A 26,882-nucleotide genomic window follows, 5' to 3' on the forward strand; every position below is an offset into this window, starting at 1 on the left:
CCAGTAGGAGCCACGTTGAACCGAAAGTGCTAAAAGCATATTCCCCGGTAATTAAGCTTAGAAATTGCGTGACTGAAATGGCATATGGTGGAAGAGCTGCCCAGAATGCAACGAAGCTTCCTCCGCATGAACTTCATTCAAGAAGAATGGCAAGTTGCTTGCTGCTTTAGGCAATCTTTAATCAAAGCCATGAACAAGCCACAAAACTGTGATAAAACAAAGAGCTGTCGTTCTCACTCGACAGGCCCATATCATCCCAACAACTTAAAAAAGTAGGTTGGCATCACCCCACATTCTAAATCACCACTTTGATTAGTTTGTAAGAAATAAAATCAATCCTGCAACCTAGAAACCCAACATTTCAATTTCATTGCCAACTCAAACAATAGGTCAAAAGTAAACACTACAGCCGTAAGAAGCCAATATGTTTCCAGCAAGCGAATCTAGCCACATCCATTGATTACTTCAACGGTAGAACACTAGTTTGATAACAGCAAACTTCGGAACACATAGTCAACAATACAATGTAAGGAACCTAAGCACTATCATAATACGTTCATCCTCTACAAATTTACCTAAAGCTACAGCAAAACCACAAGAACTAACATGTTTAACCCACTACTCTGCATCCCATGACTTCAGGTTCTTGATCTTCGAACAGGCGAGCGACTGTAAGCAGAGATTCAAGAAAACGGATCAGGAAATGAAATAGTATTGCCTTCAACAGCTAACAAGCAAATGAACTCTACTCCCAACAGCTCACCTGCGGTATCTGCCATATTCAGGACTCTCATTCCTTCCGTAATCAGGACTCCTGTGCCTGTCATACACTGGACCGTTGTACCTGTCATATGCTGGACTACGGGGCCGACCATAATCAGGACTTGGACGCCTGCGATACACAGGACTTGGTGACCTCCCATAAGGACTATCTCCACGCCTACCATAACTGCCTCTTTTGGGACTATCATGATATCGATCACCTCTCTCACCGTCATCCCTCAAAGCATACTCAACAGACACAACCCTGTCCAGTATCTTGCTGCAAATGATAAAATTTTGCTTCAGCTTGTCAGCCTTTTAGTCAAAAGAGTTAACCAAGTAAGAAAAGAAACAAATTACTGACCTTGCGTGAGTAGCCTCAAGAGCTTTGGTAGCTTCTTCCTGTGTGTCAAATTGCACAAATGCAAAGTTCCGACGAATTCTGACATGAAGCACCTTCCCATAAGGTTCAAAGTGTCTTTCGATATCACGAACCTTGGTTCGGAGGGGATCAAAGTTAATGACAAACAAAGTTTTAGTTGGCCTCTGGTTTGCTACTGATTTAGAACCATCATGATGGCGACCACGTTCACCCTGACAAGTCAAATTATTAGGGGTTAAAAACCAGATATAGTGATGTCTTTAAACACTCCCGGAACTGAGCATACCTCAAAAAAAATTACTGTTGGACTTCAAGGAGAATGATTATAAATAGAAAACTAGATTGTACCTTAGCCCACTCCACAGATAGCCTGCGCCTGTCATAACCAAATGGCTTATTGTCGAGGTTCTGGATAGCATCTTCAGCATCCCGCTCATCCTCAAAATAGACAAAGGCAAAACCTGAAACAGAGAGGAAAAATCAGAAACAGATAAGAACAAAGGAAGCATCAGCATATAACCCACTCATCAGGGAGTACATCAGCCTCATATATCTTTCCCCTGGCACAAACTAAAGTAAATACAACACCTGCATTTATGTGAGGGGCTGATGCACATAAGACTGTAGAGGCGTTGCATGATGCACTAAATCATGATGGTAGCATACTAAAGGTTTTAATCCATAGTTTCAGGTCTGAGAAATCATTGCTAAGCATGCTTCGCCATTCAGAGAGCACGAGTTCAGAAATGGAAGGCATGGCATGATAGAATCAAAGATCCTCCTATTATCAGTGATTGTAGGCATGGCCAGATTTCATTAATCTCCTATGAACAGTAGTAGACTTGTGACAGGCATGGCATAACAAATGATTGATCCCACTATGACCATTCTTGTGAAATGGCAACTTTATGCGATGAAGTGGGTGAGTGACGGAAGACCGAGTGAAGAAAATGCGGAATGTTGCTATCTGTAAATGGAGTGTAGAGAAGCAGGCAACCAGGTTGGTTTCCTTTTCCAAATTAAAATTATGGCAGTGATGTTGGCGAGCCCAGATAGAAGCTCAGTTCATTTTCCTTTAGTAGACAAGTTCCTGCGACAAAAGAAACACTTAAAATGCGGAGATTTTCTCCAAAAATATTGCAAATTTGTGGTGGCCGCTTCCTTTCCTCCGGGAAAGAGGCATTGGATATGCGCACTAGAAAAGTAGTAGTATATCCATAACCAAAAAACTTATATTAATACTAGGACTCTTACTTTATCACAAATAAAATAATTTAACCGACGTGTGGCAGGTAGAGGGAGCACTGGCAACTGAAATCACTGAACATTCTCAACAATGATTCGATAAACCAGAGGAAAAAAAACAAATACGATGCAATTGAACTTATCACAAATTCAAAAGGCAGCAGGCATACACACACTCCTATATGCCAAAAGCATGAACTTGTCAAACGCCCAGATAATAAAGTGAATTACAGAGGAAAACCATACTGAAATATACTAATATAACTATGATGAACGTAAATTTAGCAACTCCAACAATCAGAAGATAGAATTTTCTGTGCAAATCATTCAAGTTTATATTGTGAAAGAGATTAATGAATCAAAATCAATCGATAATGTCGTACCAGACTTCATGTCCACACGATCGACCCTCCCGTGTTTGGAGAACAAGCGTTCCAGCTCCGATTGCCGAGTTTCGTACTCGAAGTTTCCGACGAAAACCGGCCTCATTGTAGCTACTATCCCGCAAATTACAGCAAAATAAACAATCTGAAAACCCCAAATAAGAGAGCAAACGACTGAGAATAAGAGAAAAACAGAGGAACAAACAGATGAACATAGAAAAAGACAGAGAAAGATCAATTGAAGATTAAGAAAAATTAAAGGGAAGGTAGAGGATAGTAAAAATTTAGAGAAATCATACCTGAAAGGCCGAAGCAGAGAGAAACAAGCAAACCCTAGAGCGGGGAATAATTAGAGAGCGGGGAAAGGGTAAGGTTTGGGCATTTTATATCCAACCGTATCTTAATCGGCCGGGGACTTATCATATCGACCGTCCGATTGTCCGAGTTTTCGTGTTAGGATAATGGGCTGCTGAGGTTTATTTGGACTACTCGTTGGGCGTATCTTAAGCTAGGGGCCTACATGATGATGAGTAGGACTAAAGGACTGGTCGGCCCATGGACCGACATTATTATAATATGCACAGTACGAGCATGATACACGCTGGGTCAAACTATTTAAAATGTTTAAGTCCATTGATTTTCTCACATTTATTGATAGTGAGATTAAACCCCTCAAATAAGCTCATCACTCTAAACTCCTCATTATAGCCTTTTTGCGATGTACCAGGATATGCCGAAGTTTTTAACCCATTAGACAGGCACGGCACAAGAACAAAATGAGCTAAGCACGACACGAACACAAAATGGGCCCACTAGTTTGACACCTATAAAGTTGACTACTTTTGTGAGATTTGTGTTGGGGATTTTAAAGAAATTTTCGAAATTATGATTTTGCACTTCACTATTTATATATAGTTTTAAGTTCTTTTAGTACTTAATCGCAACTCCTCCAAGCTTTGGAAGATATTTCGGAGATTCCTCCCATTGACAAATGTACCTACAAAACACAAGTGGAATTATTTCCATTAAAAACAGCTATGCTAAACCAACCAAACAAAGAAATGATAGAGTGCAACTTGAACAACAACTTCATTTATAATTTAGCTTAGGCAGTACCCTTCCTTTCCTCTTTTCTTTAAAAAAATATACAAGGAATATCGGGAGATGAGGGAATCAAATTTAGGATCTCAAATAAAAGGATAAATATTTGTAAACACTCGGGCTACAAGCCCCTTGAGGCAACATTATTCCTTTATTTATTTGTCAAACCATTCCTTTCTTTACCACTCGAAGTTGAGGCAAAATTCTTATTTTTCTTAAAAATTAAAACTAAACTAATGAGTAAGCAAGCAAATTGCATTTTTGGATCGAAGCCATTGAGAAGGAAATAGAAATAAAGTCACTGTCTTATGATCCCAAACTGATAACAAACCCTAGTTTAATGAGGTAGTGGTTATGGCAGGTAAAAGAAGAAACTACCAGGAACTTTGGTTTGAATGGGATTTCCCACCCCATTAACATTAAACAATTTGATTAATGGTAATGATGATTAAGCAGGGTTTTTAGCCGCACAAACAAATGCCATCATTGATTATTATTATCATTTGGTCTTCAGTTCTTACCAGCCTAGCAGCAGCCCTGTCCCCAAACCACACCACCTTAAAAATTCTCTTCTTTTTACCTGTCTGTCTGGCTGTCATTTTCTCTTTTCTGTGGGGGTACGGATGAAATTTTAACAATGATACGATCATACGACGGTGTCTTTTGGGCGTGTTTAACATACACATGAGTACGACGTTAATTTATGAGTATACGTCTCCGTCGTGTACGACGTCGGTTCAATCCTGGCTAGAACAGCCAATTGGTGTTTAATGTTTATATATGTTGGCAGCCAGCGCCACAGCTTTTAATCAATTGTTGTTTATAAATAAGAGCCAAATCAACTGTTGTAAATTAAATAGTTAGGTTGTAATTCTATAGTTTACGGGTGTTAAAATAATTGTAATTAAAATCGTAAAACAGGGATACACAAGTTTCCACGGACAAAGAGATGAATATGAGACAAGTTGTAAACTTAAGTAGTTTCGAATAAAGTTCTCACAAAAGTACGAAGGCTCATATGTACTTAATAAATTTGATTCATGGCGTAAGGTTTGTAATTTATAATAATAATTTTGACGTGTGCATTTACAGGTATGCATGCGTACGAGATTCGTGAAAATCCAAAAAGCATGTAAAATATAATTCCAAACCATCGGCACAAGTTAGACAAGAATATGAAAGGAGCATCAAGTTCTATTCTAGTTAAGAGATTAATTAAAAATAATAATTATTCTGCTTTGAATTAACAGTTCATTTTTGTTTATTTGTGGTTTTTTCTTGAACACACAAAAAGGATGGAAATGGAAGCATAGATTCCTTCCTACGGCCATACGCGTACGGCAAACAAGTCACCAATAAAAAATGCAGGTAACAAGTCAATCTGAGGGGCTCCACGCGTAAATAATCCAAACCCACGAGGTCATAATCGTCAACACGATCTCATATTCGTGCTGCACGATCTCCTCTCCTTCAAAATTTTTTAAGCTCAACTCACCCACCCACAAGAAGACGCGAATTTTGAAAGTTTAAAGCTTTAAAGATCCCAAAATTCTTCCCAGGAGGAAATAAAAAATAAATAAAAAAGTAAAAGCCAAAGAAAAAGAAAGATCAACAGGAGCCAGTCCACTCATTAAAAGTTCAAAACAAAACCATTCATTTCTTTGACAAGTTTTTGTGTACTTTGAACTTTGAATTGCTTTGTGTCCAAGCCAGCCAGTCAGCCAGCTTCGGTATCTTTCATGTCTTCTTCATGTTCTTGTTGAAGGGTCAGTTATTTTTAGTTCAAGTAAGCTCCACACAGTTCAAATTTTGTTTTTGCTTTTGTTGTTTTCTGGGTTTTGCAGATAAATGACATATGTTGTTGGGGTGCTGTGCTTTTTAACTGCCTTATTTTTGTATGGTTTTCTTTTGCTGCTAACATTTGTCTCACATACACTTCAGTTTCAGTTCATATTCTCTGCTTAATCTGTTTGCAGACTAGTTCTGTTCACTCTCTCTCTCTCTCTCTCTCTCTCTCTCTCTCTCTCTTGCCGGGCTTTAAATGAGTTGAAAGTTGAAACTACTCTTTTCTGTTGCAGCCTGGTCTTTATATTATGGCTCTGCTGTGAATGAGTTGAAACTATGCTGTATGTCACTGACTTATCCTCTGGTTTACTTTGAAGAATTAGTATAAGAAAAAAAGAAGAAGACATTTTTGGGTTTGTAGAGGAGAAAAAGAGTGTAAAAGTTCTCAATTTGTCTTGAACAGTAAATTTTCTCGATGAGTTTTTCAAATCTGGTTCGTGAAATTGTTTTACAGGTTTTAAACATATTTATATTTTGAGGATATATGGTTAATTCATGCTCTGTTGAAATTCCTTACATGTTTTTGAATTATTATGCAGGTACCTGACATGGGTTTAAGAGAATTTCAGGTAAGGTAGTTTTTCTTTCGCTTTCATTTGGGGTGAAATTTGAGCACCAAAATTGAAGCATCAATGGAAGAAAAGCCAGTCCCAGCATGGTCATGGCCGGTTGAGCAGTGTTTGAAAGAGTACCATGTGAAACTAGACAAGGGCCTGAGCACTTATGAGGCCGAGAAGCGGCGTGAAAGGTATGGCTGGAATGAGCTTTCCAAAGAGAAGGGCAAGCCTTTATGGAGGCTTGTGTTAGAGCAATTTGATGACACGCTTGTAAAAATACTTCTAGTTGCAGCCTTCATATCTTTTGTTCTAGCTTTCCTGGGTGGAGGTGAGTCAGGGGAGTCAGGGTTTGAAGCCTATGTAGAACCATTTGTGATAGTATTGATTTTAATCCTTAACGCCATTGTTGGAGTTTGGCAAGAGAGCAATGCTGAAAAAGCACTTGAAGCCCTTAAGCAGATGCAGAGTGAATCTGGAAAGGTTTTAAGAGATGGCTATCTGGTGCCAGATTTGCCTGCAAGAGAACTTGTTCCTGGTGATATCGTCGAATTGCGAGTGGGAGACAAAGTCCCGGCTGACATGAGAGTTGCAGTTTTAAAGACTTCAACTTTGCGAGTGGAGCAGAGCTCATTGACTGGTGAGGCAATGCCTGTTCTGAAAAGCACTGGTCCTATATTTATGGATGATTGTGACTTGCAGGCGAAAGAGAATATGGTTTTCTCAGGCACAACTGTTGTCAATGGTAGCTGTCTTTGTGTTGTTGTCAGCACTGGGATGAACACTGAGATTGGCAAAATACAAAAGCAAATACATGAGGCTTCTTTGGAAGAAGATGACACCCCTTTGAAGAAGAAGCTGGATGAATTTGGCAGCAGGTTCACTACTGCTATTGGGTTTGTTTGCCTTATTGTTTGGGTTATGAACTACAAAAACTTCCTCTCTTGGGATCTTGTTGATGGATGGCCAACGAATGTTAGGTTTTCGTTTGAGAGATGCACATACTATTTTAAGATAGCTGTTGCACTTGCCGTGGCTGCAATCCCAGAAGGTCTTCCTGCTGTTATTACAACTTGCTTAGCTCTTGGTACAAGGAAAATGGCACAAAAGAATGCAATTGTGAGGAAGCTTCCAAGTGTAGAAACCTTAGGATGCACAACTGTGATTTGTTCAGACAAAACTGGGACTTTGACAACAAACCAGATGTCTGTGACAGAATTCTTCACTTTGGGTGGAAAAACCACAGCTTCTCGAACAATTCGTGTTGAAGGCACAACTTATGATCCCAAGGATGGGGGAATTGTTGATTGGACTTGCTATAATATGGATGCTAACATGCAAGCCATTGCAGAAATCTGTGCTATTTGCAATGATGCTGGGATTTATTTTGATGGCCAGCTCTTCAGGGCTACAGGTTTGCCAACTGAGGCAGCTCTTAAGGTTTTGGTTGAAAAGATGGGAGTTCCAGACATCAAGGCGAGAAACAAAATTCGTGACACACAGCTTGCTGCAAGCTACTTAATTGACACCACAACAGTGAAATTAGGTTAGCCAAAACTATTCTTTTTTCATATGATCTAAGCTGTTGACAATGGGGAAGCTTTCTAATGGTCAATTTTTCAAGTACAGGCTGTTGTGAGTGGTGGACAAAAAGATCGAAAAGGGTTGCCACACTAGAATTTGATCGTGTTCGAAAGTCTATGAGTGTTATTGTCCGGGAGCCAACTGGGCGTAACCGACTTCTTGTCAAGGTGACTCATTTTTTGTCTCATTGCTGTCTACGACTGGGTTTGAGTTTGCTGTTACAGCATGTTTTTATGCTTGATGCACTGTCTGGTGCTTGTATAATTTAACGGTTGCAATTTGCAGGGTGCTGTTGAGAGTTTACTGGAGCGCACTTTGCATGTACAACTTGCTGATGGATCCCTTGTTCCAATAGACGAACCTTGTAAACAATCATTGCTCTTGAGACTCTTGGACATGAGCTCAAAGGGATTGCGGTGCTTGGGTTTTGCATATAAGGAGGAGTTGGGAGAGTTTTCAGATTATCATTCTGAAAGCCATCCTGCTCACAAGAAGTTGCTTGATCCAGCCTGCTACTCCTCCATTGAAAGTGACTTAGTTTTTGTAGGCATTGTTGGGTTAAGAGTATGTATATGCCACAAATGTTTTGCTACTTGATGATTTTCAAGGTTCAAAATTTCAAATATTTCATTTGATAACTATTTTGCACAGGACCCTCCTCGTGATGAAGTTGGAAAAGCAATTGAAGATTGCAGAGAAGCTGGAATTAGAGTTATGGTAATAACTGGAGATAACAAGTCCACAGCTGAGGCTATCTGTCAAGAAATCAAGTTGTTCTCTAAAGAAGAGGATCTGAAAGGGAGAAGTTTTACTGGAAAAGAGTTCATGTTTCTACCCCAGCCACAACAAATGGAATTTTTAGCAAAACCAGGAGGGAAGGTTTTCTCTCGTGCGGAGCCTAGGCATAAGCAAGAGATAGTAAGGATGCTGAAAGAGATAGGGGAGATTGTTGCAATGACCGGAGATGGAGTGAACGATGCACCAGCACTTAAACTTGCTGACATTGGGATTGCCATGGGCATCACAGGAACTGAGGTGGCATTCACACTCTCTTGGAACATAGGATGATGCCCTCTGCCACTTACAGTTATCATTAACTTGGAGCCTTGCAATGTGACTTCTAACCCTTCATGTTTTATATCCCAGGTTGCAAAAGAAGCTTCAGATATGATTTTGGCAGATGATAATTTCAGTACTATTGTTTCAGCTGTTGCCGAAGGCCGTGCCATTTACACTAACATGAAAGCTTTTATCAGGCATATCTCTCTCTTTGTTCATCATCATAAGCATAATATGTTCCCTCCCTCTCTTACCCTTTTCTTCCTTTGAGTAAGAACTTTTCAATCTCTCATTCTGCAGGTACATGATTTCTTCAAATGTTGGAGAGGTAATATCCATATTCTTGACCGCGGCATTGGGAATACCCGAATGTATGATACCTGTGCAGCTTCTGTGGGTAAATCTGGTCACCGACGGACCACCTGCAACAGCTCTTGGATTTAACCCAGCTGACATGCATATTATGAAGAAACCGCCCCGCAAAAGTGACGATGCTCTTATGAGTCCTTGGGTTCTTTTCCGTTACCTGGTTAGTATGTACTTTTAATTGAGCTTCAGCATGCCATGCAAAAGTCATAAACTTTACATGTTCACGACTGCAGGTAATTGGTTCTTATGTGGGCATTGCAACTGTTGGCATTTTCATCTTGTGGTATACTCAGGCTTCCTTTATGGGCATCAATCTTGTGAGTGATGGACATACACTTGTTGAACTATCTCAGCTTCGAAATTGGGGAGAGTGTCCGTCATGGTCGAATTTTACCGTGGCTCCGTTCACAGTTAGCGGAGGTCGGACTATCAGTTTCTCTGACCCTTGTGACTATTTCTCTGTTGGTAAAGTGAAGGCAATGACTTTGTCACTCTCTGTCTTGGTGGCCATTGAGATGTTCAATTCCCTCAATGCTCTTTCTGAAGATATTAGCTTGGTCAAAATGCCACCTTGGAGGAACCCTTGGCTCTTGGTTGCCATGTCAGTCTCATTTGGACTTCATTGCCTCATTCTCTACATTCCCTTTTTAGCAGACGTGTTTGGCGTTGTTCCATTGAGTCTGAATGAATGGCTCCTGGTAATTTTGATCTCGGTGCCGGTGATACTTATTGACGAGGTTCTTAAATTAGTAGGAAGGAGGAGAAGTTGGAGAGCAAAGAAGGAGAAAACAGCATGATAAAATCTCAGGTTATTATGATCAGTAGGAAAGCAGATTCATTCTGGATGTGACAGAGTAAAGAAACCATGTAGTTAATTAGAATTTTCTGATAACTTTTTTTATCTGTTCACTTTCACTTTCAATTTGTTTTGTTTTTTGTGTGAAAGTAAAGGCATTAAACACATTTGTTCATTAATTAAAATAGAAATGAAAAATATTTAATCTCTGGGTTGTTAAAGGCAATTGATTCAAACATCTTCCAAGTCCTAAATGACAGATATGTTTTTCAGCAGCTGCTTCAATGAAACATTCAGCATATACTGCATAGACAGCATAACTTATTCTAAAGGACACAAATTAACCTGAAAATTTATTTTGAATTTTTGAACTTCTTTTCCTATGTATACACAAGAAAGAATCCAGATCCTATATTAGAAAAGAATTTAATCGTGGTTGAAAAAATGACCTCAGCTTCCCTTACCAGTCCACCAGTGATGGCTTACACTGATTTATCTTCTCCTTACACCATTATACACAAATCAAGCTTCAAATACAGAGACAAACCAACTTCCTGCGGCACCACATGTATGAGCCGCAAACAAACTTCCCCCTGGTCCAACAGCAGCAGAATTTAAATTCTCATTTGGATCTTGACGCTGCCACTCGAAAAATGAAATTGCGTCCGTCCAATCACACTTTACTGAAACCAGATAATGACATACTGACCAGAGAGCCATGCTTATAAAAATACGACGGGCTCCCATGTCTATAGCTTTGCATGGCAAGTCCTCCGGTAACTTTTAGTGATCGTTCTGTAGTTTAAAGCATAAAAGTGAATTTATGCTTGATCTCTAAATCATTGACATATGTAGCTGTAACCATGAAGTTCCTTCAGAAATAGGAAGACTGATCATGAAGCACATTCAAGTGAGCAAGTATTCTAGCTGCCATAGATTTCACACTACCACTTCCACGCTGAGTTAAGTCAACTAAAGGCATCTGAGCTAACGATCCAAACTTCTGTTTAAACTCCAGCAGCCGGAACATTCTTTCTAGAGCATGTAGAGCCTTCTCCTGCAACCTAGGGTAGGGTTGAACAAGAAATTTTATTATAGGTGGGATGGCATTTGCGTCTGTAAGCACCTTGCTACCGGTCTGCAGTCTCTCACCTTCAATTAAAGTTAATAGTGCATCTAAAGAAGCTTCACACGCTCCAGGATCAGGTTCTCCCAGAATCCTAACTAGTGGTCCCACTGCATCAGCCTCCACCAGGCAAAATGATGAAACAATGCTACATATTCCTCCATGAACAGGGCATCCAGTTTCTGGCGGGGCCGAGAAGCAGCAGAATCCTTTGCGGTTAGGTAGAGACCTGCTCAACTGTGGTGAACTCTCTGAAAATCGAGAGAGAGATATGGCTGCGCGTTTTTTTGTCAAGGAGGTTCCAGACTCCAGCAACTGTACGAACAAGGGTATAATGCCAGCTTCAGCTGCACTCTTTTGCCATTCCAAGTTTGTTGAAACAGTGAAACGACAAATGGCTCCAACGGCATTCTCTATCAACTGATTCTTATGGGGACCATTCTGCTTGCCATTCTGGAGAAAACTGAATACGGCAGGTAGTGTCCCAGCATCCACAAGCCACTGTGTGATTACAGGGATTTCTGGAAGGTTAGAGATAATGCCCATTGCAGAAGCAATCTCTTCTTCATCGTCAGAAGCTTTGATGATCTTGAGTATAGTCTCAATGCACTTCTGATTCACATGCTCCAGGATGGTGGTGGATTCACTGCCACCTTCTACTAAGCAAGAGAACAGCTTTACAGCATTTGCTCGTAGGTTTAGGTCATCATTCTCACACAACTGAACCAATACTTGTATTGCGGAGGACTGTAAAAGTAACCAAATCAGTTAAAGCTTATCTACCAGAAGCTAAGTAAATCAAGTTAGCGTCTGGTAAAGATGTTATTATTCCAAGTAATGAGATAGTTGTAAAAATGGAACTAGGAATTTAAACTCTAAAATTCAATAGGCTGCACCTGAGTTTACATTTTCTAACTTCATAGTGTAACAGCGTAAGGGTTGAAAATAATCAACCTCAACATGGTGTAAACCCATGAGGAGGAGACAAGAACTAAAAAAGATGTCATAAAATGTTATTAACACGACCTTCTCTTAATAAACCTTCAATGAGTTTCTTTTTCATTATTATGGGAATTTCAAATGTGCATCATTAATCCAAATTGGGCAAACACTATCCTAGTTGTTAAAGTTTTCACGAGTGTGATTTAGGAAAGTTGATTGATGTTGGCTACTAATTGCAAAACATGAATCCGAATGCAGTTTCTTAACAGAAAAAGGCCTGCAAGTTGAAGCTTCACTTAATGTTATTTCAGTTTGATATCCCTTCCAGGTCTTTTCTGTTAAGAAATAACATTAAGTGAAGCTTCAGCTTGCAGGACTTTGCACTACCTCCCAATTTCTTATGAGACTAGCCACCCTTGGATATTCTCACTCCATTCAAATTTGAGATCCCATTAACATTCTACTAGTAGACTTATGTAGACAGGAAACCAATTTTTATTGAAATAAAAATGTCTTCTAGAATAAAACACACACCTGTATCAACTTGGTCTTGATACTTATAGCAGAAGGGGATTGACACAAGGTGTGGAAGGTGCGAATAATGCTTTTCTGTACATTAGGCCCCATCAAGTTAATCAAAGAGAAAAGCTTTAAAATATCTTCATCCGATTCCAAAAATGAAACGGGTGTCTGGCTGGATTCTAGAGACACTGACATGGCGAGATGCATAATTGTGGCTGCTAAATATTCACGCAAACTTGACAATGACAAGCTAAGATTGAAAAGAAGGTCAAGTAATGGGCGCTCTGCACCTTCTCGAATCATCTGCAGACCATTTTTAGGTAAGCTTGAGAGGTTTCTAAGAGCTTTGACAGCCACAGTTTTAATTGGAATGTCACCATGTGAGACCAAATACAGAAGTGGACTCAGTACTCCTCCTTCTATCAAAGATTCTTTATTGTGGTCAGTCAACTCCATCTCTGCCAAATTTGATGCCATGGCCATTTTCACATCTTCTGGTCCTGAATATAAAAAATTGACAATTTTATAGCAACAAACCTTCATTACTCATAAAATGAACTGTTGACACATAAACTGTAGCAAACATACAAACTAAAAATCACATTGCCATACCTAAGGCTAAATTTTTCGATAAATATAAACATAAAATACATTTAAGCTTTCATAAACCACACCAAAAGATCTCTTAACATACCAATTAAATTTAACATAATCATATTCAAGGAAGCAAACATGTAAACTATTGGAATTCTATTGAATCAAGCGTAAACTTGGATCACTGATGAACATATTGTAGTGATAAAACTAAGATTGCTAACCTTTTTTACTACATACAATGCTAAAATTCAGAAGGAACCATTACATATCATGCTAAAGGTTGCAACAATGAATTTGAACCCAGACCTTGTAGGGTTATTTTAGTAAAGGTTGCAACATTATTTTAGAAAGATCTATTTTACAATCTGCATGAGGGGCTTCTTATTATACAACCTAAAAAAAGAAGAAAGATCCCGTACAAGCCATTTATAAGAAATTATTATGAAAGAGGATAAGAGAACCTGCAGAGAGACGCTGCAGCAAATGTGTAAAATAATTTGCCTTTGCCATCTGTATAACGTTCTGATCAGAGAATGATAGATTCTCCAATAGCTCTCGTGCGTCTCTGGCAGCCCGATTATCATCACTGTTGGACATGGTAACTAATAGGAGTATGGAACCTTGAACCTTCCCTATTTGCTCTCTTATCAGATTGCTTTTGGATAATTCCAAAAGTAACGCCACTGCTAACTTCCTTTCCTCAACACGGCGGCCAAGTGAACGAACAATAGATTCAATGCCATTATCAGCTTTGTTAATTCTTTCCTGCAACATTAACTATAAGGTTATAGCCATACATGAGGGAATTAAGAAAAGATAACGTAGAAAAATAAAATGTATTTATTACTACAAACAATAAGCACATGTTTTTCTTCTTTCTTTTTGTGTAGGCAAATGAAGAACATCATTGTTCATTAAAAGAATATTACCGCACAAGGGGCATTTTACAGCCTTGTGCATCTGTTGCTAGGAGAGATAGAGAGAGAGAGAGTACACGATGCAGTTAAGGTAAGCAAAGTATTACCTTTGCATCATCACTATCCTTCACCAAAATGCACAGGTTGACAAGAGCATGGTTCCTTATCTCAGGATTTTTAACACCAAGAAGTTGAATGAGAATAGGTATGTAGTTCTCCAGTATGACCCATTCCTTGTGCAGATCTCTTTCTTTACAGAGATCTAGTAGTTCACCGAGGCAATGAAGCACTTCTTCGTCTTCTTCAGACTGGAGTTTTGATTTCAAGGAAGCAATCATAATCATGGTATTCCTATCCTTCCATTCTTCTATTGATTGCCGCAGAGTTTTATTTGGCCGTAAAATTGATGTGTCTAAAGAAGTCATTGTCAGGGGGCACGATCTGTTCCCATCAGCAAACCACTTTTCTATAGCACTTCTCTCAAATGTCTGTCCGGAAGAAGTTTCCACAGGGTCCACCATAACTTCCCTGGTGATTGGGCAAATAAATGATTGAAGCGGTTCCAATGGTTGACCACCCAAAGATTTCCGCTTAATGATATACTTCATTTCTTTCTCCCTAGGAGATGAAGCTGCATCAGCCCTTTCTAATAAAGCAATTATCTGTTCCATCTGTATAGCTTCAGCCTGGTCTTTCCTCAGCCGGGCATTTTCTATCTCGCTCCTGAATTCCTCTAATTCCTTCTTTAACACTGACCTCTCAGTTGAGATTCCAACTGCCTCTGCAATGAGAACCAGCAAATTATTGGCATAAGAACGATCCATATTTCTCTCCTGGATTCCAGACTCAATTTTGTCCAAAATCTCTTCTTCTGCTATTGCTGCCCTGAACTCAGCCCTCTGCATATTGTCACAAAGCTTTTCAATTTCTTCAATTATGCCAGATGAAAGATCTAGAGAACTCAGGGGAAGAAGACTTAAAGCCCGACTGATCTCTCTCATTATGTCCTCTAGGCGCTTAACTATATGACGGCAATTCATTAAGAGAAACACTTTGTTTCTCTTGCTGCACTCAAGAGTCAGTTGCTTTGCAGCTCTGATTTCTCGGTTAAGAATCTCCATAACATTGTTCAAGCTCTCAGAATGAACAACAGTTTTCTTGTTCAACTCTCTTAAGATGGGAACTACCCTTACCACATAAGTTGCAAGCTCCTTGAAAGTATCCTTCTTAACAAGGACATCATTGGCAGCAGCTACAGTTTCGAAAATGGCCTCTATTGTTTGAGAAATGACTTCTGAAGTCGGAGCAGATACAGCACTTGAAACCAAGTCCACTGCCAACATTTTGCAACTCACTGAAACTAGCAAGTGAGATCCTCATTTCCCATTTGACTGCACAATTGACAAAAAGTGGCAGAAGCCCTCTTGCAGGACAACAACCAGAAGCTTTTGATCCAAAATAGTTTTCATGTCCATGCATTCAGTTTCAATCTGAAATATCAGAGTATTTGCTTAGTCTTAGTCTTGCTACACTACATTGATTATACTTGAATTTATTTACTCATATACATCTGGACCAACTCCCCATTCAGTCGTGGAGCACCAGGCAGAAATGAAAATCACACAAAATTAAAACTCACATACAAATTCTCGGTTTGGTTGCTGAGAATAACCGAGAATTTACAATTAAGTCTTGTATTCTTTCGTAATTTTGAGATATGGAGAGTTCCGCTCAATGTCCCTAATCCAACCATTAGTCTCCACTATTGTACAGAAACCAAAAGACATGAGTAACACTGAACCTGTCATTTTCTTCTCTAACCTTCAGTTTCCTCTGCCATCAAAGGGAAAATCGTTTTGTTCTGTTTATCAACAAAGGAAAGACTGAAATTAAGCTCAGCTATAAGTTTGTACTGGCAATAAGTCTACTCAGTCTAATTCCCTTGCTTCATTAAAAAAATAAAGAAATTTTGTACCCAAAAAAACCCTTTCATTCTTTGCTACTTTCTCTCAGCAACCAAACAGAGTTAACAAACATAACCATTCTAGAAAGCTACTGTTTTTTTTTCTTTTTCTGGTCAGAGAACTTGAACGCACTAAATTCCCAGAAGAAACGAGCAGCGAAGCCAACAAATATCATGCACTTAAAACAAATACTAGTAAGTTCTAGTCCTAATTCAATATACTGAAATCAATAATGCTTCAATTTCCAGCTTATTTCTTCAAATTTAGGCTCAAATTGCAATTCAGAAGGACCCCATTAAACAGCAAGCATACAATAAAGCAGAAGGCCAAGACCCTTTTAGTCAACAACAAAGTCTTCACTGATTCAAAAAGAAAAAGTTTAAGAGACAGACCTGGGAAAGAGTTTATGCCCATCAAAATTCACAGCACCATCAATCTTTTCCACACAATTTCTGCAGAAAATGCACCCAAATTTCCCGGGAAAATTATCAATCAACTCACCACAGAGGCCTTTTAAAAATGGAAAAGAAATTTGAAAACTAGGACTAAAAGAAATACCTTTTCTCTTTTCTCTTCTTTTCTGTATTTGGGTAATTTAGGAAAGTTGCAATCTGAAAAATAAATTGTCTTTAAGTTTGTTGCCTCCAAGTGGAGACTCTCTCCCCCAAGTCCCAAGTCTTGACTTTTTCCTTGAAGGATTTTTCTGAGTAAAATTTTCACAGAAGTAAAATGGAGAAATTATCTTTCTGGGTCTTTGCTCATGTGACCGTTGACTGAAATACTATATCAAACTTGAAGATTAGATGAGACCAAAAAAATAATAAAAAATACCCAACTTTGTTCCAGAGGTAAAACAAAAATAGCTCGCAGCTTATCCAGCCTCTGGAAAACTCATCACCATGCCACTGCCGTCCCTCTTTGAAAAGTATGAAGAAGTGCTTAAACACGTTTTCGACCAAAAAAAAAAAAAGAGAGGGCCCGTTGCCATCTCACTGGTCAATCACGTTTTTCCTTTTTCCACAGAAAGAGAAAAAAAAGCTTTTGAACTTTAAAACGCACCTGCTGTCCATTGCATTTGTTTTTTCTCGTTCGATTCATTCAATTCATATGTCGTTTTAACCATATAGTTTTCGAATAATTTTAACGTTTCCCTTCATCTTTTTCATTAAAAACTGAATTTCTATTTAATGATTTGTTTCTTAACTTTCTTATTATTTTATCCACATCAGGCGATAAAATTTTATTAGATTAATAGAAGTAATAGTATTAAAGGAGTCATTCTAGTAACAATATGACAAACATGAGTAAAACTTCTCACGTGACCTAATTCATTGGAAAAGCTTAAACGATCCGGAGAGAATTCACATCTATTTTCACTTTTTTAATCCTTTAAACTAGAAATCTATTCTCACTTATTGTCATTTCACATACAAAATTGTGGCGTGGTGATACTTCAATGGTTGTACAAAATAACGGGGGTTCATGCAGCAAAAAGAAATAAGCTCTCTCATGAACTGAATTCTTTTGTGCATTAATACAAAATTACCATTGGTATGTTTTAAGGCACATTGTGCTGAGTCGTTTTTAAGACATTATTTGCCCCCACTAATCGTATATATGATTTACTGAAGTGCAGTAAAATACAATGAAGAAAGTACATCAACTTTTTGCTGCATTATAATGCACTGACGAATCCCCAGGACTATCATGATTATCTCCACCCACCATCATATTGTACACCCAGCTGAATGCCTGGTCATGAACCTTTGACATTTTCAAGAAGCAGCATATGGTGAAAAGTGGAAAGCAAAGAAAGGTCCATGGATGAAGAATTCAAAGCTAAAGAGAAGAATTCAAATGGATTTACAAAATAAAGAGTAAAATTTGTAATGTGCAACAGATTACAGAAAATCTACTCATCCCAATTTTTTCTTTTAGGTACTTGGATGATCATTGTCTCTCTTTCAACAAAATCTAAAATTTTATACCAACACAATCCATTATCGTGTTCTTTCCGGGAGGATTAACAAATTTCACTGAATTGGTTAAGCATTATATGATGTGTTCAAAAACGACCAACAAGTAAAATGTTGTTCTCCTCCTGCCCCAAATGATCCATTCTAGTATTGAAAAAAATTTGGGCATTTCTGCAATTGTGGGAAAACTGAGAGTGATCATCACCAAGAATATCCAGAACATTATGAAAAATATGAGCGTTGATGAGCTTACATACTTATTTGGATATCCAATTTGAATGTTGGACAGCCATATTATGCATTCATACAGCACAACTAGTTTTGCATTGGTCATAGATTGTAAAGTTGCAATCTTTACATCTTTGGATTGCCTATGGCATCATACAGCAAATGAAAGTAAGCTTTCATGAACCAAATTCTTTACCTTCTTAGCAGTCCCAGACAACTCATTGTAAATCCTCTGGAACTCCTCCAACACTTCTTTCACAATCCCCACCTTATTTTTCCTAACCAGCATTTTCACCAAACCCACCAAATGCCTATTGAATCCCCCTTTCTCAGCCACCAAGTTCACTACTTGGCCCTTTTCTTTCTCACCCACAAAAGGGTTGGCCAAGGCAGCTTGGACTTGCTTATTGTGGAGCAATTTCAAGAACCTCTGAATGTCCTTCTCAACCAAATGAACAGAACTGTTGCATTGAGCTATGTCTAGCAGAGCAGCGGCATACCCAGTTGCTGGTTTTCTATGGAGACCAGAGGATGATGAAGAATTGAGAGAGAGGGTTGCAGAGGAGTTCAAGAATGAGGGGGTTGAAGATAAAGAGACAAGCTTGTGAGAGAAAGAGGGGGTTTTGTTGGAGATTAAGTTGGGTTTGGTGGTGGAGTGAAGGTGGGATTGTGGAGGAAGTTTGTGTGTTCTGGGACTTTGAGGATTGAATTGATGGAGCTCACGAGATGATGTTGATGAAAGAAGGGTAGGGACTTTGAGGGTTGAGACAGAGCTTGACAGGGTATCCATGGAGGAGAGAGGAAGAGGATAAGTTTCAGGCTTTCAGGTCAGCCACTAATAAATGTCAACAAATGGAGATGAATTGCCTTGAAAGCAATTTCTCTGAATTATTATTTGTGATTCAAATTGACTTGAACGTTGCAGGCTTGCAAGCCGCAGAGTAAAACTTTGGCAGTTGGTAAGCTGTGAGGGGCCACTCACAAATAGGCCATTAAGTAATACCATTAAACCCAGCCCATTCCAGCCCATAAATCAAGTGGTACATCGGTGCTCGTGGAACAGTTATTCTTACATGTAATTTCATATTTGGGTAAACTTGTAAGTAATATTTTGCAAAATGTGCTGGAAAAATGGTGGATGCTATGCTAATTTAGCATGGTGAGGAGAAAAATAGGAAAACTGCCGCTAATCCCTTGAGTGGTAGCGAAATTATCCCAAAATATATATTTTTTGACATTAAAAGATCGTTTCAGAAGTACGTACTCAATTATAGTTAAAAGTGAAGCACATAAATCTTACTATTATATGTGAATTTTTCTTGTTTTAGTCAATCTATGAAAATGTGGATCATTCTTCAATCACTCAGTTTTCAATCCACTATTTTGATCCTGGATTTGGCCATATCCTTGATGGATCAATGCCATACAAACAAGTTCCACATTGTTAACTTGTAGGTAGGCCTTCCCAAACATAATATTAAAGCAATGCTCATGTATGTAGCAATAACTATAAGCATTGGTTGGTGTCCCCTCTGTTGAAAAAAAAGAGGGTCTAATTGCTATATTTTAATCATATAGAAATTCAGAAATAATCATTAAATTCAAACTTAAAAATTAATGCATGCTTATATAATATGGAAAAAAAAAATTCACATAATATGGATTAGAAGAATTTGAATAATTGAGTCGAGGCAAGTGTTGGACACTCTGACTTTAAAACAAATTACGCCCCACACAGGTACTTATGGTGACTGGCACTCGCCTCCTATCATGTCCTTGTGAAAGAAGCACTACAGTTCATAAGGACTCTTTGAACCAAATTATGTAGTAAACTCTCTCACATACAATAATCAGTGACCTTATGTTGCACGGACACTCCAAAATGCTGGAGTGTCGGAGTGTCGACACGCCGACACTCCGACACGGCTCCGACATGCTCCCGACACTCCTCCAACACGGTTAACGGCTGGGACACAGTCAAGACACGGCTCTGACACGGTCAAGACACGGCTCTGACACAGTCAAGACACGGCAGGGACCAGATTGAAATTTTAAAAATAAAAATATGGGTCTAAACGTGATTTTTGAAACTTTAGTGGACTAATTTGAAATATTTTAAAAAAGATGGGTTGAAAGTGGAAAAAGACTTTTTTAAACCTAAATGAATCTCACGAAAGTAGCAGCCACTTCACTTCATTTCTTCCGTTGCAGTAGCTTTTCTCCTCTTCTCCAGCTTTTGCAAAGGTGAGTGTTTTTGCAATTTTTTTTCCTTTGTTTTCAAATGCTTTTATTTATGTTTTCTATTTTTTATCTTATTTCCCTCCATAACAATAGAAGAGTTGGACTTGGTGGTGAGGTGAAGATTCTTTTCTTATATTTTTTTTTTAAGAGAAACACAACAAATAATAAAAGTCCTATGTTTTTTTGTTTCTATGTTTTGATGTGTGTGTGTGTGTGTGTTTTTTTTTTTTTTGTGTGTTGGTATTTTATATGAGTTATTTGTTTTGTTTTATGGAATTATGTGACATTGAACTATTGAGAATTAATTATTATTTTAATTACCGTGTCCTAGCTGTGTTCGTGTCCTAATTTTTTGAGATTTTTCGTGTCGCCGTGTAGCTGTGTCGCGTTCCCGTATCCCTGTACCCGTGTCCGTGCAACATAGTCAATGACTATACTAAGACTCTTCGTATTCAAATGGATAAACATTAACTGAATCAATTCAATTTTTTAATTGCAGGAAGACTACTCTATTTATAGATACTAAAGAATTCCAAAAGGGTATGTCCCAACACCCTACTCAAAACTTTATATTAGGATCATCCTTAAGATTTTGAGGGCCCTGTACGAAACTTAAATTGAGGCCTCACATAATCTAATACGAAAATACTATAAATAAAAATTTTCCATAACTTAATGTCATAAACAATTTTTTTATAACTAAAAGTCACCATCAATAAACATGTAATGACAATCAGAAATCAAATTCATAAAAATTTAAATGTTTCCATTTGATAAAGTTAAATATTAGTATGTTTAGTACAAAAATAAGCTCCGTGTGCCCCTATAAAGTCCTTTACTACCTCCAATAAGCAATATGTGTTTAATAGGAAAAAAAATGGCAATCACAAATTAAAGAGTAGTTTCACACAAATGTCATTAACAAAATAGATTATATTGCATTAAACACAAAACCAACAACAAAAACATTCCTAACTATCCAAAATCATTCACGTTGTATTTGATGTCTTTATTTGAATAATTAAAACTATTATGAGAGCTTTTTCCTTAAAAGAAAAAAAACACAACTAGTACAATACTAACGTCTGAAAATTGATCTTGTTGAATTTTTAGAAGAGAAATGATCAATCAAATGTTCATAATAAAGTTTTTCCAAAAGTTCACTTTTAATTGAAATCAAAGAGAGATTGATGAATGATGATGATTACTTACCACAAAATCAGAGTTTAAGAGAAAGAAGAAGCCATGAAGTTTTTTTTTTTATAAATGAAGAAAGTACTTTTCTATGAGGAGAAAACTTTTATTTTTTATTTTATTTTAAAAGAATGATAGGGGAGGAGTAGAAAGACTTTGGGCACCTCTGTTAAGTGGAGACGCACTGGAAAGCCAACTCCACTACGTACACTTTTGTGGAAATATTTAGCACACTATAGTATATATACAATTTTTATAAATTAATATATATAGTATTTTTTTAAAAAAAATTTAGAGGCCCTCAAGAATCAGGGTTTATATAGTGCACCACCCTAGGGTCGCCCCTGCTTTATATTCCTCTAAAAATTGCCCTCATCATCATTCATATTTCTTACAAATGTCACAGCACCAAACATTTTGTCGGTGCAAACATCACAAAGGTTGTATTGTTCTGCAGGCAGAGAAAAGCATAAAGAAGTTCCACATGTTGGAATTTCAGTGTTATTATGAAAGTACATTGTTGTAAAGATGTGATGAGTTCAAATCTTCATGGTAGAAAGAGTTTCTTTTCGTGATCAAATTCAATAAGGTAAAAGATGGTACGAAGATATTCTCAAATAAACTTATTTGAAGAATTCTTGAAGTGAGATCTTGGCTCTAAATTATTTGGCAGAGACAGACCTTAACCAAATAAATTTAATAAACACAGCTACCTGTGTACTTTTATTATGTATAGCATTGATTTTAAGAGACAAACGTACAACTGCATGTCTAGCTACCCAACTACCCTTTTGAGAAGATAAGAGGAATATACATAATGTAACATGTCATATCGGATTTTATGATGAGAAAGTATTTTTGAAGGGCTTCAAATGAGCTGGTTCATGAACAAGACCAACCCATTAGGCACCTAGACTGGCTTCAAATGAGTGAGTTTATTATCAAAGACCAATCCATTTTTGCTTGTTTTGTAATGATGAAATCAACTTTAATCAAAACCCCAATTGACTCATTTGTAAGTAAATATGCCGCTTAATTTAATTGGATTACTTTAATTAATAACTCCCAAACCCCAATTTCAGAACCATTAAACAAAACTTGTACAGCTTTTGACTGACAGAGTTAGCCCAAATTATGCACAGTACAATATACTGTATGATTTAATAATGCACTATGCTTAAAGCATTTAAAAGAGAGAGAGAGAGAGAGAGGGACAGCCATTATTTTCATTTCTAGCTCTCTCTCTCTCCCTCCACCTGTTAACGACAACCCTGTCTTGTCTTCTCCTCTTTTTCTCAATCTTTTTCCTGTTGTTTTACTTGCTCCCACTGACATCCTAGACTAAATAAAAGACTAAGTCTTCCAAGTCCAATTTCAAAAGAAAAACAAAGAGAGAGAGAGAAAGAGCACTATATACCATCTTTTTGATAATTGATTGTTAAGTTGTGCTGAGAAAATGAACCAAGAAATGAATGGGGTTGAGGCTGATCAGGTTCAGAGGGTAGCTCAGGAGATTAATGGGCAAGAAAAGATAGACTATGTGTTCAAGGTGGTGGTTATTGGAGACTCAGCAGTTGGGAAGACTCAGATTCTGTCCAGGTTTACTAGGAATGAGTTCTGCTTTGACTCCAAGTCCACAATTGGGGTTGAGTTCCAGACTAGGACTGTCACCATTAAAGGCAAACTCATCAAAGCCCAGATCTGGGATACTGCTGGACAAGAAAGGTTTTATAAATCTCTAGCTCTCTCTCAACTTTTTTTACTTGAATTTGAATGGTGATTGAAGCTTCAGCATTATTGTATGTAATGCATGGAGAATGTTGCCTTCCCAGACTATCTGACAATATAAAATGATTGCGTTGTTAGTCTCTGAATCCGAACTATTTTAATTTTATTCAGAATGTGTGGTTCAAATTCACAATCTGACAACATAATCATTTGTCCCGCAATTTAAGTAAGTATGTGAAGAGAACATTACTATCTAAACAATAATCCACATTAATATGGAAGCAGATGTAACTGTTCAAGCACATTAATATAATACTTTTTGGTTTAAAACTTGTGCTCTGTATAGGGTATATGAAACATGAATTATGAATATATGATTAGAGGTTTTAATGCAGTGTATATGTGACATAATCAACATTTGTTTCTGATCAAAATGTGCAATAAATAAATTAAAAAGGAGCCTTCCCTATTGGTGGATTTGGGATCTAGGTCTAGCTAGTGACACTGTGCCAAATGAAGATAAGACCAGCTTCCCAGCTTTTGTGCTTTAGCTCTCAATGTAGTTTTGCAACATGACAAAAATAAGTTCATTAGTATGAGCCCATACTTACAGACATACAGGCTTCTTCTTCTTTTTTCTTTCTACTTTTCTCTAGATGACAGACATGAAAGTGCACAGGGATCTGTATAAATGTTAAACAAACTGATTTTATGCTGGTACTGTTGTTATGTACTGAGCTCTCTCTCTCTCTCTCTCTCTCTCTCTCTCTGTGCATATTAGCAATTTCAGCAACAACATTAAATGTACTGCACAAGTGCATTCCAAACTTGCTGCTATAGAACCAATCTCAAAATTAAATCTCTGGGACAAAGTGTAGGTTCATCGTATTATTAGATTTGGACAAGAATTGAGAAAATTTAAAGACGAATATACTTAAAGAAAAGCATGTTTGTTGGTGGTCCTTGTAGGTATAGAGCAGTAACAAGTGCATACTATAGAGGTGCATTAGGGGCAATGCTGGTGTATGACATTACCAAGAGGCAGACCTTTGATCATGTTGCTAGGTGGGTGGAAGAACTCCGGGCTCACGCCGACAATTCGATCGTGATCATGCTGGTTGGGAACAAAGCTGATCTTGGGGAGCAGAGAGATGTGCCCACAGAAGATGCAGTTGAGTTTGCTGAGGATCAAGGGCTGTTTTTCTCTGAGACATCAGCCTTCAGTGGTGAAAATGTGGACACTGCATTCTTTAGTGTCCTAGAGAAGATATATGGGGTGGTGTCTAAGAAGGCATTGGAATGTGGCAATGGAAACAAATCCAATGGGGTTGATCTTAAAGGAGCTAAAATTGATGTTATTTCTGGGTCTGAGTTGGAAATTAGTGAGATGAAGAAATTATCTGCTTGCTCTTGTTGATCTAATTGTATTAGGTGAGGGGGCCGGTGGTATAATTTTTCAACTTATTTACTGCCACATCAAGGATGAGCCATTTATGTTTTCTTTTCTTTCTTCTTTGAATTTGTTTGGTTTTGGGTAACAAGTAAAAAAGAGGCTAAAGGCCTTGGAAGGGTAAAAGTAAGTGTCAAATTCTCATTCCGATTTGCGGAATGTGGGCAAGTAATTTATCACTGGATTTATAAGTCTTTTCGCTTGTAATTATCATGATTGGTATTTGAATTTAATTTTTCTTTATATACACAAGCGATATTGAGAGAGGGGGACTCAAACACAAAATCTCAAGTGCATGAATAATTATTCTTAATCACTTAAGCTACAAGCTTCTTCCATTTGAATTTCAATTAAGAGCTTAACAAATGAACACCTATTGCGTATGGCAGAGATACGTATTTAATTTAGTATACACCGCGCATGGCATACGGTACTTGATTGGTTGGGTCGGGCGACCCACCTCAGTACAAAAGAGATGTTTTGTAGGTGAACTGTCAAATGTGGACCTTGGCATTGGGTGGCAGGGCCCGAACTATTGGGCCTTCCTTTCTTTCTTATCAAAAGCTGGGCCCTGGTCAAGTAACTCACTTTTTATAAAAGGTTGGAGGAGCAATGAAACGATGCGTTTTGAAGTGGCTCAAGGTGTGTAAAACGACAAGTCGTCCTTCTGTTTATTTGAGCACATTGCACGAATGCTGAATGGTATTTTTCCATGTTTGGGGTTTGCATGGCATTTACTTAAGAAAATACGAACTCCATAAGTTTGAGATTTTGCCTTCCCAAAAGCAACGAATAAATAAATAAACTTGTAATATGCAATATATTTAAATGAATCATACATGTCACTCAAGCACTAAATTTATTTACTTAGTGGGAAGCGCTTTTGCCAAAATTTTCTCCGACCCAACACTATTACATGCCGCTTAAAGGGTGTCAATCTACCTCACCTGAGGCTGTCAAGCAACAAATTACCCACCAAAGAGGCTAAAACAACCTAATTTACAGAGCTTGAAAACAATAGTGCCCCAACATCTTCTTTCTTTTTCGTCTCCTTTTGTCTTTTTGGGCAACAAATTAGGGATCTGTATTCACCAAGGTAGTGTAGGTACAGAAAAATCTACAAGCATCACCCAAAAACATCATTTTCTATCAAATTTCCTTTCTTTCTCTTTCTTTTTTTTTTTTGCTGGCAAAGTTGAAGAAGTTTGTTGAGCTAGCCCATCTATCAATCTCCAAAAGAGCATCAAACACAATCATGAGTTAGGTTATGGGTAGCAAACTCAAAAGCAGAACAACATATCATATAAAACAAGGTTATAAAATTGGAAGGAAATCATTTTCCTTTTGAAGTATCTTGCATAACATTTATGATATAACCCTTGCTTAGCTTAAGCACTCATTATATCCCAACCACTTAGGCTTTAGCAATAATGATGCATTACCTTTTGGTGTAAAGTTTAACATCAAGTTCATGTAACTTATTTATTTACTTATAAGCTTTAATTGGTATGACATCTCACTGGAAAATGTATGTTTTCATGAACTAATGTGGCATGATTAGTTGTTATCATCGATGATATATTTATGGCTAAAAGGCATGGTGATGTTTGATTTATTTGAAGCTAACAATAATTTTACAATTTACCACCTTAAAATTGTGCCCGTGAATTATAAGGAGTGTATGATGATATTTTTAGAATGTGAATTATATATTCAAATAATTTTCACTTAGAGAAATGATCACACTTCTTTTAAATACAAGTAGTATTGAAAGAGTGGAATTTGATAAACACTCTTAATCATTTGAGTTACACATAAACCCTTTTCTATTACCATATCTTAATAATATTTATAAAAAATGGCTTAATTGTAGTAATGGTCCTGAACTATACCCGTAGTTACATTTTCATCCCTCAA

The 26,882-nt window shown here is 37.7% G+C and overlaps 5 protein-coding genes across 13 annotated transcripts; 2 read left to right on the top strand and 3 right to left on the bottom strand.

Annotated features, from left to right (window-relative positions):
- Positions 1-427: 427 nt before the first annotated feature.
- LOC103332171 (serine/arginine-rich splicing factor RS31) lies at positions 428-3,211 on the bottom strand. Its single transcript, XM_008234877.3, has 6 exons — positions 3,072-3,211; positions 2,773-2,917; positions 1,493-1,605; positions 1,127-1,356; positions 764-1,042; positions 428-669 (listed from the first exon to the last, which is right to left on the bottom strand). The coding sequence occupies exons 2-6, from the start codon at positions 2,876-2,878 to the stop codon at positions 639-641; spliced, it is 759 nt and encodes a 252-aa protein (XP_008233099.2). The 5' UTR covers positions 2,879-2,917; positions 3,072-3,211; the 3' UTR covers positions 428-638.
- A 2,150-nt stretch (positions 3,212-5,361) lies between these two features.
- ECA2 (ER-type Ca2+-ATPase 2) lies at positions 5,362-10,306 on the top strand. Of its 5 annotated transcripts, none has more exons than XM_089052643.1 (9): positions 5,362-5,659; positions 5,952-6,151; positions 6,258-7,818; positions 7,902-8,023; positions 8,142-8,420; positions 8,508-8,891; positions 9,003-9,112; positions 9,216-9,444; positions 9,518-10,306. In XM_089052643.1, exons 3-9 carry the CDS (start codon positions 6,351-6,353, stop codon positions 10,079-10,081), a joined length of 3,156 nt encoding a protein of 1,051 aa, XP_088908769.1. In that variant the 5' UTR covers positions 5,362-5,659; positions 5,952-6,151; positions 6,258-6,350; the 3' UTR covers positions 10,082-10,306. The 5 variants fall into 5 exon arrangements, with proteins under 5 accessions (XP_088908769.1, XP_088908768.1, XP_008233098.1 ...); XM_089052642.1 differs by having other exon boundaries at positions 5,952-5,999; XM_008234876.3 differs by lacking the exon at positions 5,952-6,151.
- LOC103332168 (U-box domain-containing protein 44-like) lies at positions 10,286-17,175 on the bottom strand. 5 transcript variants are annotated; one of them, XM_089052645.1, is made up of 8 exons: positions 16,985-17,175; positions 16,707-16,851; positions 16,541-16,600; positions 15,986-16,045; positions 14,292-15,674; positions 13,729-14,032; positions 12,683-13,170; positions 10,286-11,953 (listed from the first exon to the last, which is right to left on the bottom strand). In XM_089052645.1, the coding sequence occupies exons 5-8, from the start codon at positions 15,525-15,527 to the stop codon at positions 10,955-10,957; spliced, it is 3,027 nt and encodes a 1,008-aa protein (XP_088908771.1). In that variant the 5' UTR covers positions 15,528-15,674; positions 15,986-16,045; positions 16,541-16,600; positions 16,707-16,851; positions 16,985-17,175; the 3' UTR covers positions 10,286-10,954. The 5 variants fall into 5 exon arrangements, with proteins under 5 accessions (XP_088908771.1, XP_088908772.1, XP_008233094.2 ...); XM_089052646.1 differs by having other exon boundaries at positions 16,006-16,045; positions 16,707-17,175; XM_008234872.3 differs by having other exon boundaries at positions 16,707-17,175.
- Positions 17,176-18,319: 1,144 nt separating this feature from the next.
- Positions 18,320-19,233, bottom strand: LOC103332167 (ATPase, F1 complex, OSCP/delta subunit protein). Its single transcript, XM_008234871.3, has one exon. The coding sequence runs from the start codon at positions 19,140-19,142 to the stop codon at positions 18,504-18,506; it is 639 nt and encodes a 212-aa protein (XP_008233093.2). The 5' UTR covers positions 19,143-19,233; the 3' UTR covers positions 18,320-18,503.
- Positions 19,234-22,997: 3,764 nt separating this feature from the next.
- Positions 22,998-25,217, top strand: RABA3 (RAB GTPase homolog A3). Its single transcript, XM_008234870.2, has 2 exons — positions 22,998-23,512; positions 24,485-25,217. The coding sequence occupies exons 1-2, from the start codon at positions 23,244-23,246 to the stop codon at positions 24,930-24,932; spliced, it is 717 nt and encodes a 238-aa protein (XP_008233092.2). The 5' UTR covers positions 22,998-23,243; the 3' UTR covers positions 24,933-25,217.
- Positions 25,218-26,882: the final 1,665 nt, after the last annotated feature.

The sequence above is a fragment of the Prunus mume genome, linkage group LG5 (assembly GCF_029339155.1).
Source record: "Prunus mume cultivar Tortuosa linkage group LG5, ASM2933915v1, whole genome shotgun sequence".
Classification (NCBI taxonomy): Eukaryota; Viridiplantae; Streptophyta; class Magnoliopsida; order Rosales; family Rosaceae; genus Prunus; species Prunus mume.

Coding starts and splice junctions, on each gene's coding strand:
- LOC103332171 (XM_008234877.3), bottom strand. CDS start 2,878: ATGAGGCCGGTTTTCGTCGGAAACTTCGAGTACGAAACTCGGCAATCG. Junction 1,043..1,126: donor CTTGAGGCTACTCACGCAAG/GTCAGTAATTTG, acceptor TATCATTTGCAG/CAAGATACTGGACAGGGTTG. Junction 670..763: donor GAATATGGCAGATACCGCAG/GTGAGCTGTTGG, acceptor CTCTGCTTACAG/TCGCTCGCCTGTTCGAAGAT.
- ECA2 (XM_089052643.1), top strand. CDS start 6,351: ATGGAAGAAAAGCCAGTCCCAGCATGGTCATGGCCGGTTGAGCAGTGT. Junction 8,892..9,002: donor TGGGCATCACAGGAACTGAG/GTGGCATTCACA, acceptor TTTATATCCCAG/GTTGCAAAAGAAGCTTCAGA. Junction 9,113..9,215: donor AACATGAAAGCTTTTATCAG/GCATATCTCTCT, acceptor CTCATTCTGCAG/GTACATGATTTCTTCAAATG.
- LOC103332168 (XM_089052645.1), bottom strand. CDS start 15,527: ATGTTGGCAGTGGACTTGGTTTCAAGTGCTGTATCTGCTCCGACTTCA. Junction 14,033..14,291: donor AGGATAGTGATGATGCAAAG/GTAATACTTTGC, acceptor TTAATGTTGCAG/GAAAGAATTAACAAAGCTGA. Junction 13,171..13,728: donor GCTGCAGCGTCTCTCTGCAG/GTTCTCTTATCC, acceptor TTTTATATTCAG/GACCAGAAGATGTGAAAATG.
- LOC103332167 (XM_008234871.3), bottom strand. CDS start 19,142: ATGGATACCCTGTCAAGCTCTGTCTCAACCCTCAAAGTCCCTACCCTT.
- RABA3 (XM_008234870.2), top strand. CDS start 23,244: ATGAACCAAGAAATGAATGGGGTTGAGGCTGATCAGGTTCAGAGGGTA. Junction 23,513..24,484: donor GATACTGCTGGACAAGAAAG/GTTTTATAAATC, acceptor TGGTCCTTGTAG/GTATAGAGCAGTAACAAGTG.